General features: G+C 36.4%; 1 protein-coding gene across 1 annotated transcript; it reads right to left on the bottom strand.

Moving 5' to 3' along the window:
* Positions 1-231: 231 nt before the first annotated feature.
* cd63 (CD63 molecule) lies at positions 232-8,347 on the bottom strand. The gene is made up of 8 exons (XM_084068366.1): positions 8,207-8,347; positions 6,739-6,820; positions 3,231-3,419; positions 1,758-1,832; positions 1,548-1,643; positions 1,111-1,254; positions 866-949; positions 232-702 (listed from the first exon to the last, which is right to left on the bottom strand). Exons 2-8 carry the CDS (start codon positions 6,802-6,804, stop codon positions 637-639), a joined length of 720 nt encoding a protein of 239 aa, XP_083924492.1. The 5' UTR covers positions 6,805-6,820; positions 8,207-8,347; the 3' UTR covers positions 232-636.
* Between the last annotated feature and the right edge of the window lie 6,309 nt (positions 8,348-14,656).

Raw genomic sequence — 14,656 nt, 5'->3', positions numbered from 1 at the left:
AAATTGGAAGTCTAATTTGGTATGTGCCTTTCTCAAGAAGTAGTACAATTTATTTGAAATTTATTTTCGTATTTGTATTCTGTATGCCTTTTTGATTTTTACGGACACGCTTTTATGTTCAACTGCTCTTCAAGGTTGTGTTGCTGTGCCAATATTATTTTGTTTCTCTGAAATAATAAATGTCATTGTCTTCATCTCATATTCCTCATGTCATTTGTATTAAAAGCAATGTTGAATGTTATTTCTTAGTCTTTAATAAAAATAGAAACTGTGGACCAGCAAAACAAAAAATACAGCATCAACACATTTTAGAGATCCAAGAATATAACCAAATAAGCTAAGTCAAAGGATGTTAAAAGGAATATCCACACAACCAAGAAGAAAATGCATCAATGACTAAAACAAATGCAAAATGGATATTAATCTCCTCTACTTAAATCCAGCATTTAGGAAGCTAAAGTTACTATCTCTAGGTAGTGATATTGTTGGCTTTACGGCAATAGTTTCACAATTATGTAAGAAAAAAATATATATTCTGTGCATTGTATCAGAAATATGAGATGTAGAGATTAAAAGGCTCTAAATGAATCTCCCAATTAACATGACCAAAACCACTGACTCCATGTTTCAGCAGGATCACATGACTTCATAGCCACTGCGAATGCCTCTCATCAGCATGCAAGAAAACACAACGCCCATTATCTGGAAAACACAAAAGCAGTGATCAAAATGAATGTGCTTTCTGAAATGTGTATGGATGAATGTGTATGTTTTGAACTAGTGCTTGCAGTAATATAAGATGTCAAAGTAAGAAAAGTGCATATTTTATGGGGTGTTTGTATTCATATTTATTGATGATACATACCTGCAGGAAAGCAATAATAAGAGCTGCAACTATGATCCACTGGATATTCTTCTTCAGTAGTTGCTCCACAGCGGCTTTGCACCCCTACAGACCACAAAGAGAAAAAGTACATTGAAGCAGTTCATTTCATTTTAATTAATTGGCATTTCACAAATCTATGCTCAAATGAAAAATATTATTTCTGGTGACTTAAGGCACACATCAATATGTCACTTGTTTGTTATCATTTGTTCAAAGAACTTCACCTCCTGGTGTACTTTGCTGGCATCTGTCATCGTTCCACGTCCGCAGTCTTTTGTGTTATTCACACAGCAAGAGTCAGGCACAGAGTTGGCATCAGGCATTTTGTTTGTCCAGTCAGTGGAATTGTTGACACCACAACATTTCAGCTGAAAAAGGATATAAGAGATTTAATTACATCTAATTAGTGTCAGTCCTCAGTACTTTTCTGTGTATGTCCAGATGTATATATACTGTATGTATGTATGTATGTATGTATGTATGTATGTATGTATGTATGTATGTATGTATATATGTATATATATATATATATATATATATATAGGTTACTCATCCAAACAAAATTCTCCTGTCATGCTACACTTACCAACAGGATGCAGTAATGTTATGTAAAGGTGTTGGCCAGCTAAGTAAATAATCTGTAGGAGTTCAAGTTACTCACATCCGTCTGCAGCTTGTTCACAGCCTTCGCAATTTCTTCAGTGGTGTTATACTTGGTGATCATGTCATTGAGACTCTCCTGGACAACAGCCGAGAGCTTCATGGAAGATAAAATGTTGAGACCAAATTAAAACATGCATTATGCTGTTTTCGTCATCATGCCTCATATATAACAAGCAAAGATGAGACTCGCTGAAATAGCAATACTCACTTTGCCCCTGTAGATGTATCCAGCAACGGCTGCTCCAATCTCAACAATGATAATTAGAGAGAGGAGGAGAACGAACTAGGAGTGAGTGAAAGGGAACACATTTGAGCACATTGACAAAAATTGCATTATAGTCCTAGGCTGTGTTCACACATAGCATTTTGTGGTTGTGAAAACGCAGCACATTTTGTTTCCGATATGACAACCCAAAAAAACGCCCCATGCACATATTGCCATGGACAGCTCAGCGGATTTTAATTGCAGTCCTAGCAACACTGTCCATAACCATAACCACTAGCCACACATATTTACACTTTGGTTTTTAACTATGAACCATGGCGAGGAAGAGGCTGCTTCATTTTGGCTTCAGAGACAGGCGATAAGGAGTAGGGGAGTGTTTCTGGCAGTGGTCAACGCTCATTTACAACAGGTACTTGCACCATCTCTGTCTGCATCTTTGGTGTTGTTTTGGGAAATCACTCGCCTGAGCATCATTTGCTTCATCATGATTGTTCAGCTGATAAACTAAACGTCACATGAGTTTATCTGAAAGACCATCTGCATTCGGAGGAACTTGCTGCTGGAACCCATAGTAAAAAAATAAATAAAATATGGTGGCAGTTGGAGAAAAAACGCTATGTGTGAACATGCTCTTACTGATATAACGCAATACATGAGGTTTTCAACCCGTTGTGGTAATGCAATATCACCATGACAGATCTAAATATTTCTACATCTCATCGCTATTTGGCAGAAACCTTGTATCTCCATATTTCATGTTTTAGTTTTTTTTCATAAATAAATGCCTATTTGCCTATACGTCATCGTATGACACTATCGCACAAATGAAACGTACACGTTGTAGATCTGCTATTTTCACATTGCTTAAAAGATGTAAAGGTTTTTACTTTTTGGCCTAAATAGGGATGCCAAGTTAAGTGGTTAAAGGTAGGGTAAGTGATATGTTTGGTTGTTTTTATGTTTTTTGTTAAAAAGGTTCAAGTAATATATTCTGATAGTAATCATTGCTACAGAGCGTTTGTTCGGTCACAGGGGTCTCTCCAGCTCTTTAGTAAACAGTTACAGAACATATGTACATTTTCAGGTAGGTGACAAAATGTAAGCCAATCAGGACATTGAAAATGCATTTTCTGTTTAATAAAGAGCTGGAGAGACACGGGAGACTCCTTTTACTGAACAAACACTCTATAGCAATGAGTACTACCAGAATATAGAGCTATTCAACACTTATTTTAACCAAAGTAAATCACTTACCCTACCTTTAAGTGGGTTTTATCAATATTTAACCGATGAAAAGTGTTAACAAGAGCTAAATAACTACATTGAATCCATTGGATTTTTTTCCATTGGAGGTTTTTTGTCCATATCCTGAAAAACGGTTTTGGACATACATGGTTTTCCTTCCATATGACAGCGACAATTTCAACATTGTGGTGGAAGTGTTATGTATTTTACCGTAGTGACCATGCAGTAGTTCTCCTTCCAGGCACCACAGCAGCCAAAGAAAGCGATGAAGAAAATGACAACACCCACAGCGATGATGAGGATAGGGATGGCTGAGGCTGATGCGTCCTTGATCATGAGGTTGCTGTGAAAGGTCACCTGAACCAGGATTCCCACAACGATCAGCGCTAGACCGCATAGCTGTTGTGACACAGAAAGAGAGAGAGAGAGAGAGAATTGGGTATAGGGGTCAGGTTACATTTCAGGCCTGTAATGCTTGACTGCTCTCTGTCTGATAAGCAAAATTTGGCAAACACTAATGCAATGTCACTGGAGTAGAAGAAGAAGACGATAGGCTTTATTAATCCAACATGCACACAAGTTTTATAGACATGCTATGTGGAGAGTAGTGTGATGGGCCTGGCCTGCCACATGGTGGCACCTGGGAGTAGTTAGGAGTTCAGTGCCTTGCTCAAGGCCACATCAGCAGTGCCCAGGAGGTGAACTGGCACCTCTTCAGCAATCAGTCGAGTCCATACTCCATACCGTGGTCTGTGCTGGACTTGAACCAGCCAGCCACCCCCCAGTTACCAGTTAAAGGTTCTACGGACTGAGCTGCTGCCGCCCCAAACGCTTCACAGTTTAAGGCATTTAAAAATATATATATTTTAAAGTTCCAAGGAGAAAAAAGTGGTTGCCATCCATAGCACATAGTAGCTCTCAGTAGTGTGGCTAAAAGTGAAAAATGGGTAAATGTAAGAACTGATTTGGGGTATATTGTATATTTACTGAAGGATTCACACTATTTTAAACAACATCAACAACTTTAAAGTGAAATTAAATCATGTAAAGCTACAAAGGACCTTTTGGGCTAAGGATGTAAAATGTAATCATGTAAAGCTACAAAGTGCCTTTTGGGCTAAGGGTGTAAAATGTAATCATGTAAAGCTACAAAGTACCTTTTGGGCTAAGGATGTAAAATGTAATCATGTAAAGCTACAAAGTGCCTTTTGGGCTAAGGGTGTAAAAAATAATTAGAGGGGTTTGTCATCTGGGGAGCATGAAAGTATACAGAAAAATCCTTAGCAATCCAGTCAGTAGTTTTCACGATATACCTTGTTTAACACCAAACAGTTGGACAGACCGCCCAACATAGTCATCCTTAAACCCCACCACTAGTGGGACATATTTATAAGGCTAATACACAGTTTTTTTTTCCGGCAATGACGTCGTCTTCATGACTATTTCAATTTAGCATAAAACTAGATCCTGTCTATTCTCGATTCATGTTGATTCATGATTATTTGAGTAAGAAAGGTCTGCTGCCTTTGGGCATGAGAGGCAGAGGGATAGAACACACTCCAGGAATAAACTCAGTCAAAATGCTCAACTGCGAGAATGGCTTTAAATAAAATGTAAGTAGCTGAATTAAGGATAACATTATTATTGTTGGTAAATTAAGTACAAGTATAATGAAAACAATTATTTGCATCAGAGAGAGAGAGAGAGACACACACACACACACACACACACACACACACACACACACACACACACACACACACACACACACACACACACACACACACACACACACACACACACACACACACACACACACACACACACACAGTAAGTTCAGGGAAGTTCAGGGACTTTCAGTCTAGGGTGAGTGAAGCATTTTTCAGCTCTGCCTCAGAGATCCTGTGACTATTAAATGAACTGACTAAAGTTTGGAAAGGCATGTGAGTCAGACTAACATCATCTGTAAACCTATGATCACTTTCAACATATTTGCTCATGGTGTTCAGCCCTTCCCATATAGCAAAAACAAACAATTCCTGAAAGTGCATAGAGTGCAATGGTAACAAAAGTACGTACACACTTACATCTACATTTGCATTTAGTTGCTAAATGGGAGTAATGCATTCTTCAAATCTTCTCCTTTGTTTATTGGGTTTTTACAGAAGCATTCATTGTACTCAAAACAACTGACATACAGCCATTAAATAGCTTCTAAATTTTCTAAATAGCTTCTTTGAATCATTATATTTGGGACACATTTAAGCAGACGTGTTATTGTTATTCCCCCCTCTGTAGCCATACAGTACAAGTGCAATACGTCTACATAAACATGAGCTGATGCTCCAGGAACAACAGTTTACCAACCAAACTGGTCTTACTACTCTTATATCTGATTAAGATCTTGTCAAGTTTAGGAACGTAGAAGCCAAAAAAATAACTTCTGCTTCCTGATTTGTGTACAATTTGTAGAAGTGCTTTATAATGGGCAATGATAACAAATGTACATCATTACACTTACATTACAGATGTATGTACTATGTACTCATTTTTATTTATGTAAACTAATTAGATATGTAAATTGTTGGGTTAGAAAATGTGACAGTTCAAATGTTTATAAAGAATCTTTTGAAAATGTATCTATTTTATCATATTGAAATGTCATATGAGTCAAAGACAATAATTGTTTTCGTCTGGGTTTGAATATATTGTAAAAAATAATTTTGTAAAATTTAGATTCTTATACAAAACAGGAGTCTGATAAAGGGCACTTATAATGTGGAATGAAATAGTTAATACCCTACTTGAAAAAAAAAAAAAAATCCACATAGGCCCTAGTCCCATTAACTCAGGACCTATCTCTGTGTAGACAACGCCAATGTAAATATTTGAGCCTGACTAAACCTAGTGTCTATGAAAACATCCACGCCTAATCAGGATAGCAAACACAGTGAAGATGATAACATTAAAAAAATCATAACAGAACAGACTAGACAACCAAGTTGAGCTTTTGGTTTGGAAGTGAAGCTAAACTGCATAAATAGAGAATAATAGCTCCTTTACTTCATCCTGTGTGGGATGTTTTAGTGCTACCTGTAATTTAGAATTTAGATGAGTGCACTCAGATTTATTGTGCACACAATCATTAACTTCTTGAGAGGCACTGTCTGTATAGGTGAAATTAAAATGCATTTATCTTTATATGTCACATGATGTTGTCATAACACTTGGAAATCGGTCACAAGATTAACATTCCAGTATCAAACCCCTCCTCCTCAGTCTCTCTACCCTTTCCGTTTCACATCAACAGAGGGAAGAGAGAAAAAAAGAGCCAGGAAATTGGAAAGTTGTGTAGTTTCAGATTAATCCTTTTGTACTATGCTTTGTTACTTTCCAATACCTTGGAAATTTCACAATGCTGTGCACAGTCTAGAATGACTGAACATCAAATAACAGGAAGTGATTGTATTTCAAAAAAGGATGGCATGTTTGTTGTAGGCTGTATGTGTGACCAATGTTTGCAACATGGTGTGACCTTAAAGTAAGTTTAAGGAACAGTTTACTTCCTGTCATGTGGATGCTGAAAAAGAAATGTCACTGAACTCATTTATAATGTTGTCTTCATAACCAACACAAATTCATAAATTCTATTATACAATGTAGTACACACACCTGTCATTTACCAAGAGCCAAAATGTTGTGGTATGAGGACACTCACCCAAAAAATGAAGTTGAAAAAGAAAAGCAGGAACTTCACACACTTCATTCCTCCTTCTACACCCATGATGAGGTTCGATTTCCTGTATAAAAATCAACCAGTTAGTTAATTAAATGCGTCTACTTCTAGTCTAAATATGACTATGTTGTATTATGGACAGCAGGTAGCTAAAGAAGACTGCTCAAAAGCTAAATACCTGATCAAATTAACACTCAAATCTTTTCAAGAAAGATGTTTTTAAAGCTTTAGCATAGGCCTACTCCCTGATTTAGTTGAAGTCATCATGACATACTGAATATCATAATGAATAGCTATACTTACTTTGTTGACATGAAGTGTTTTTGACAATAATAAGCGTAACTTATTTGTCCATTGTGTGGGTTCTGGTAGTTATGTGATTGTGGTAAAATAAACTATTCAGACATCAACATTGGTCTAAAAATGTATTCTGTTCAAATCAGTGGTGTAAAGTAACTATGTACATGTACTCAAGTACTGTACTTAAGTAAAATGTTGAGGTTTGATTGATTGATGCACTTCATTTAGTGAGACATGAGAAACAGTACATTGAAGTACAATTCACAATACAAGGTCAAGGTCTACTCAACTGGATAACTCATAAAGCACTAAGCTTGTTTAAAATAAGATCCCCACGCACACAAATCATGGTATTTTTACTTTCTTCAGTATTTGCAATTTTCAATACTTTTACTTCTACTCCACTACATCTCAGAGGCAAATATTGTACTTTTACTCCACTAAAATGTTTAGAAAACTTGAGTTACTAGTTATTTGTAGATTTGGATTATTATTACAAAACATGCATTAACCACTTCAGCCCTAAATCTTTTGAAATGCGACGCATTGTGAGCTTGTAGATCTGCTTTTTTCAAAAATACATTTTAGACATTTAACTTGAGAAACGGGACATTCTGCATAATGAGTACTTTATACTTTCGGTACTTAAAGTACATTTTCATACCAATACTTTTGTACTTTTACTCAAGTAAATTTTGAATTCCAGACTTTCACTTGTAACATTGCAGGATTGATACTTTTCCTTAAGTAAAAAATGTGAGTACTTTTTCCACCACTGGCTCTATCTAAAGTTATAAACGTAGCTACGGCCCAAATGCGACATTTTGTGGGGAGCACGTACGTCGCTTTTTAGGCCGTTAATCAAACAAGGAAACAATGTAAGCTCTGTCACGGAGAAAATGTAATCATCCAAGTAGTTTTAGTCTAATTAAGTGAATTTGTTGCCGGCTGACAGATCAGTTAATTCTATTTGAACACACAACCAGTTTAAGACACAAAGACGTCGTTTAGTTGGATCAACTGTTTAAAACTATTAAATCTTCAACTTCTTCGACATGATTGTCTTTTTCCAATGAGGCAATCCTACTAGATCTCCTCCGCCAAAAGAAACGAGCAAGTTAAGAAACACTCTGTTGATTTTTCGGCCTACCTTTTTGTCTTCTTAAAAGGAAAACTTTGAACGAAGTCCTGCTTCCAGTTCCAGGGACGAAGGCGATGAAGTATTTGTTAGATCAGCTCAACTAGTGGAGTTAAGCATTCAGTTCACCGTTAGTCCCTCCTCCTCCTCTCCTCTCCTCCTCTCCTCCTCTCCTAGTCTCCTTACCTTTCCTCTTCCCCTACCACCTCCCTGTTTAGTTCTCAGGCCGGGCAGGGGCTGTTGCTGGACAGCAAGTACATTTACTTTACTTACATTACATTAGTACATTACTTCTTCTACAGTACAGGCCCAGTGGTGGAAAAAGTACTCAAATCTTTTACTTAAAGGGATATTTCACTTTCAAATAAACTTTTGGTCATTTCATCGTCTACTCAGACTTTTGTGAGCCCCCCAGACCATTTTTAAGTTACTTGATTCAGTATTTAGACATTTGATATTCATTTTATCAGACACGCCCCCTTCCTATACAAACCCATTATAACTTCAAACTCCATTTATAGCATGTTAGATTAATCAAAAACACCCGTCCTTGCTTCTGGTGACTCACCCTGCCCTCCTAATACGCGAGGGGGCCGTGTTTTTTCGATAACTTTTTTCATTTATTTTTAATATTTTTTTTGGAAAATGAAAAAAATGTAAATACAATAAAAAAGTTACATTAAATACATGAAAAAGTAATAAAAAAAACACGGCCCCCTCACGTATTACGAGGGCAGGGTGAGTCACCAGAACCAAGGACGGGTGTTTTTGATGAATCTAACATGTTAAAAATTGAGTTTTAAGTTATAATGGGTTTGTATAGGAAGGGGGCGTGTCTGATAAAATGAATATCATATATATAAATACTGAATAAAGCAACTTAAAAACGGTCTGGGGGGCTCACAAAAGCCTGAGCAGACGATAAAATGACCAAAAGTTTTTTTGAAAGTGAAATATCCCTTTAAGTCAAAGTAGCAACACTGCAATGTAGAAATACTCTGTTACAAGTAAAAGTCTGGGTAATCAAAATTCACTCGAGTAAATGTACAAAAGTATTGGCCACAAAATATACTTAAAGTACCAAATAAATCTACAAAAGTTTTAAAAATAATTGTAGTGGAGTAAAAGTACAATATTTGCCTATGAGATGTAGTGGAGTAGAAGTAAAAGTACTGAAAAATTGGAAATACTCCAATAAAAGTAAAATATACCTCAAAATTGTACTTAAGTAGTACTTGAGTAAATGTACTTAGTTACTTTACACCACTAGATTTCATACACAAAATGTTTTGATTTCTAGGAAGGGACAAGTAGGCCTAGGCTACGAATTCATCACTTTTAAAGCCTTATTTTATTTTATTTTTTATTAAAGCATGCACTTTTGAATACTTAAATATTTTTAAAATCAACTACTCCAGTACTTTAACCCAAGTACAAATTTTACTTAGCAACTTTCACTTTCACTTGATAGTTGAGTTATTTGACCAGGAGCAGACTATACACTGAGGATTTATAGCTTATGATTCAGTATCTTTTACATGAGTGTTTGTTGGCCTATACTGTAGAAGAAGTAAAACAATTTCCTCAAAGGATTTCCTCTTAAAATCAGTGGTGTAAAGTAAGTACTCAAGTAATGTACTTAAGTACAATTTTGAGGTATTTTTTTTTACTTTACTGGAGTATTTTCAATACCTTTATTGAGGAAATTATTGTACTTTTACTTTAATTATTTGAAAACGTGTCACTTTTTAGATTTAGATTTGTATTACTAATTTGAAAACAGACAACAAGCTCACAACGTATGTGACACGTTGTGACCTTGTAAATCTGTCACGTTGTGACCTTGTAGATCTGTCACGTTGTGACCTTGTAGATCTGCTATTTTCTGAAGATTTTTACACATTTTGAGAACTTGAAATGGGACATTCTGCATAATGAGCATTTCTACTTTTGGTACTTTAAGTATATTTCAATGTCAATGCTTCTGAATACCAGACTTTTACTTGTAACAGGGTATTTCTACATTGTGGTGTTGTGTCGTGTGTTGATACTTTTACTCAAGTAAAAAATGTGAGTACTTCTTCCACCACTGGGCCACTGGGTAAAACAATTTCCTCAAAGGGTTTCCTCTTAAAATTGAGTCACTACACATCCCTTTCATGAGGAAGATGATATATTCCCATGTGCAATATTTTCACCGATTATAAGATGATGCACTATGACCCTTCACCTGTTACTCACAGCAAGCTGTTGAAATAGGATAATGATAGGATTTTTTTATCATTTCACTATCTCCATTGTGGTCCTAAGCTCTCAGGCGTTTTAGTGTTTTATCCTTTTTCGTTTTTATCTGATTGGTTGATTATATCTATCTATCTATCTATCATTCATTCATACATACATACATACATACATACATACATACATACATACATACATACATACATACATACATACATACATACATACATACATACATACATACATACATACATACATACATACATACATACATACATACATACATACATACATACATACATACTGTACATATATCAAGCTGATGAATGAATGCACAAAATGTTGTGTTTCATGTATTAAAAGAGGAAGCAAAACAGTTGTGTACAGTTGTGTAAGTCACTTTTGTCCTGTGAAAAAAATAAATGTTTTCTTCAGCAGTTCTTCAGTGGTTCTTTAAGGAGGGTGAGGTGCTATTTAGCACTGCTGCCACAAACAACCTGTTAAGTATGGTTCTTTAGTTTAGAGCAGTGTTTCCCAAACAAAGGGTTATGACCCATTTTGGGGTCACGCAACCATTTTGGATTATAATATCCTTGTAAATATCCTAAACATGTTTTTTGAATTATTATTTCAAAAGATTACAAATAAATAAAAAATAATTTCAGATTTGTAAAAAGAATAATTCCCCATACATTTTCAAAAAATATGAAAAGTAATGAACATAGCAGATCCTTGAAAACATGACATGTTGTGAGTTTGTAGAGATGCTATTTTCACTATTTCTGAAAAAGGACTTATATTTGTGCAAGTTTGGGTCCCGGGGAGACACCCAATTTCTCCTTTTGGTCTCCAGGTAAAAAGGTTGGAAGTCACTGCTTTAGAGCGGTGGTTCTCAATTATTTTTATGTCAAGGACCCCCATATGAGATTACCCCCATCTAAATTATTTAAATCAAAATCAAAAATAGCTGATCTACAAGCTTGCAGATCGGCTATTTTTGAATAGCCGAAGCATATAGGATTAAAGTGGTTGAACTGATTTTGATGCTATTAACCAATTTAGCTGGGGACCCCCTGGAACCCCCTCAAGAACCTCTGGGGGTCCCTGGACCCCACTTTGAGAACCAGTGCTTTAGAGCTTATCTACTGGTTCCTTAGCCTAGTTTAGGCACTGTGGCACCTTTAAAACTGCTCTATGTATCTTTCCTCTTCTACCCTGGATTTGAACGTGCAGGTTTCCTGTGAACGTGCTGACATTTTTACCATTGAGCTAATAGAGCCTGCCTGCTTTCTCAGGGGATAAATTGAATCTTGACCATCAGGTCAAAATCCATGTCAGATCCTGTGTCTAGGTGAGATGACCTTTGACACGATCTAAATGAATGTCTCAATAGAAGAGCAGGGAGACTTTTTTGTTCCTGTTTACTGAGGTTTCAAAATTGGTCACACTTGTTCTGACTGTAATTCATCTTGTTTAATTACAGAGACACTTGGATGTGTGGTAACCTATATTTGTCAAATCAATTGTACATATCTGGTCTGAATACACTAATCCCCCTATATCTTAAGGTTCATTTATTTTATCCCCTCCCCCATTTATAAGTATTATTTTATTGTTGTTGTTTTGTTTTTATGACTTTATACTTGAAAATCCTATAAATAAAGAAAAAAAAAGAAGAAGAGCAGGGAGACAAAGTACAACCCTGCCCCAATTGTTATATACTGTATATATTGTATTAACATACTCTACGATACAGATTGGATAAAATTGCATATTTTGTGATTAAATAACAATTTTAGTGCTATTTAGCACCATCTTTGTTTAGTGTGTGTACTCTTAAAAAAGAGTTTTTAATCAATATCTAAGTTGATTGCATCGTGCAGAATGTTAGTTTATGGAAATGTACTACTTGTTATGCACTGTGTGTCTATTTAGTGCTTTGGATTAAAGAAAATGAAATCACCTTGATCATTTGCTGGTGAATAATATTGTAATAAAACAGGAACAGGAAAATAGGAACCTTTTTTTATTTACCACTTGCTAGCCTACTCTGTACAAGCTCACGTGTTGTGAGCTTGTACATTGGCTATTTTCGGCGAAGAGGTTTGGTGTAGAGGGGCAAAAAAGAGCAGAAAGTACAGAACCAACATATTAATAGACATGCAAAACATTAACCTTAATTTACACAACACTGATGATAATGCTGTCAAACAGGTCTATGAAGCTAGCTATGAAATCTATGAAAAAGTTTAATCTGCAACACAATTTTATACAATGTGTCGTTGGGGTCCCTGCTTCATCAGTCTCTCAGCTAAAGGGTCCTTGGCCTGAAAAATGTTGAAGACCCCTGCTATAAAGAATTGCACTGCTAATGTATGCTAGATGAAGCATAATCCATGAATTTGGACATCAATCTATTTATATCTTGATAACAGCAACAATTTAGTCAAATTAGGGGATCTGACCTGGTGCATTTAAGGTTGTTTTACAGCCATGGTACATGATCATAAAAAGTAGGCCAAATATTTAAAACAATATTTCTTTGTGGGAAAAGGCCCCTTTATACATGCTCAATTGACACACACACACACACACACACACACACACACACACACACACACACACACACACACACACACACACACACACACACACACACACACACACACACACACACACACACACACACACACACAATATTAATCATTATAATTGACTATGTCAACTGTGTTCAGAGGAGGTGCCTGCATACTTTCTTGGATACTACTGTGGGAAGGAAGTGGGCAAAATCCTTGAGATAATCTAAATGTAATCTGAAGGACTGCCACATCACAACCATATCAAAGAATAAACAACTCACTAAGTGTATTTAACATTGAACTAAATGAAATTGGTGTTTAAAGAAAGAGAAACCTTTACATATGGCAGCTTATCTTTATGCCTAGGCAGCATAGCCTATTCGTGCTTTTAGACATAATTGCCGAATCGATCGATTGATTGATTGAATACTTTATTATGAATAGCTTAATCAGAAACTGGGCTTTCTTTTGTCTTGGGGCCATTGGGGTGAAGGACCCCAATGGAAACAAGCCACAGGCTTTCTTGGGTTTAAAATCCTCTTAGCAGACTTTGTATGGAACTGTACTTTTCTGTGCTTTTTTTTTGCAAACTGATAATAAAGGTCCATTCACATTTTGCCCTCCAAACCATTGACTGTATAAACCTTACACAACCTTCTGTCACATCACATGAACCCGTGGTCCTAGCCCTGAAACATGACTGTTGTATACAAGCGTCATGTGAACCATGGCTACCGTGGTCCGAGCCCCGCTATGGCACAAACACACCACTAGAGGGAACTCAAGCCCCACGAAACAGGCTACCGTATCTGTCAAGCCTGTTTTAGCCGAAAAGGGTGGATCTACAAGCTCTCAATGGAGTTTGTAAATCCGTTATTTTTGGCAGGCGACACTGACGTACGACGAATTGGACCACAAAGGAAATACTTTTTTTTTTACTGCGATGACGTTGGATGGATTATTTTGAAGAATTCCTTGCAGCCTCCTAGTCTTTCACTTTATTGCGTATTTATTTATTGGCGTGTTATTCTATGTGAAAAGCATGTATACCATGTACTGTTCTTGTAATGATGACGTCTAAACAAATCAAATGAAGTAGTAAACAATCTGGTAGTAAACGTAGTAAACACGTTGTGATCTTGAACGTTCACCAACGGTGACGACACCCTCGTCTAAAAAGTTATTGGTTGGATGTCCTGTCAGTCAGTCAGTCTCGAAGAGAAGGAAATACGCAGCAAAATACACGGGGAGGGATTAGCGTTGCCATGTCCGCTCATTATAAGCGACTTTGGACTTATTGTTCTGTAAAGTTGCTTTCAAATATTGGTTAGTTGCGGGTCGCAGTTTTTTGGGCTTGTTTCTAACGTGCAGTTGTTTATTTGGGCTCGTTTCCTATGTTGTTTTAACTTGTTTAAACCAGTGGTTCTCAAACATTTTCATGATCATGTCTGACCCCCAAATGAATATGTGAGTGACGGTGAGGGACCCCCCAGGCCCCATACAAGATTTGTGTTGTTTAAAATGTTTCCAAAATATTCCAAGATTACCATTTTCTTTTTCAAGATTCTTTTCCCTTTCTTTTTTGGGGGGAAATAGTAGATCAATCAATCAATCTACAAGCTCACATGGATGTGACGCGTTG

This window comes from Gymnoscopelus microlampas (assembly GCF_963454915.1).
Source record: "Gymnoscopelus microlampas genome assembly, chromosome: 10".
NCBI classification, from domain to species: Eukaryota; Metazoa; Chordata; class Actinopteri; order Myctophiformes; family Myctophidae; genus Gymnoscopelus; species Gymnoscopelus microlampas.
This window is presented reverse-complemented; position numbering and strand designations above follow the sequence as displayed.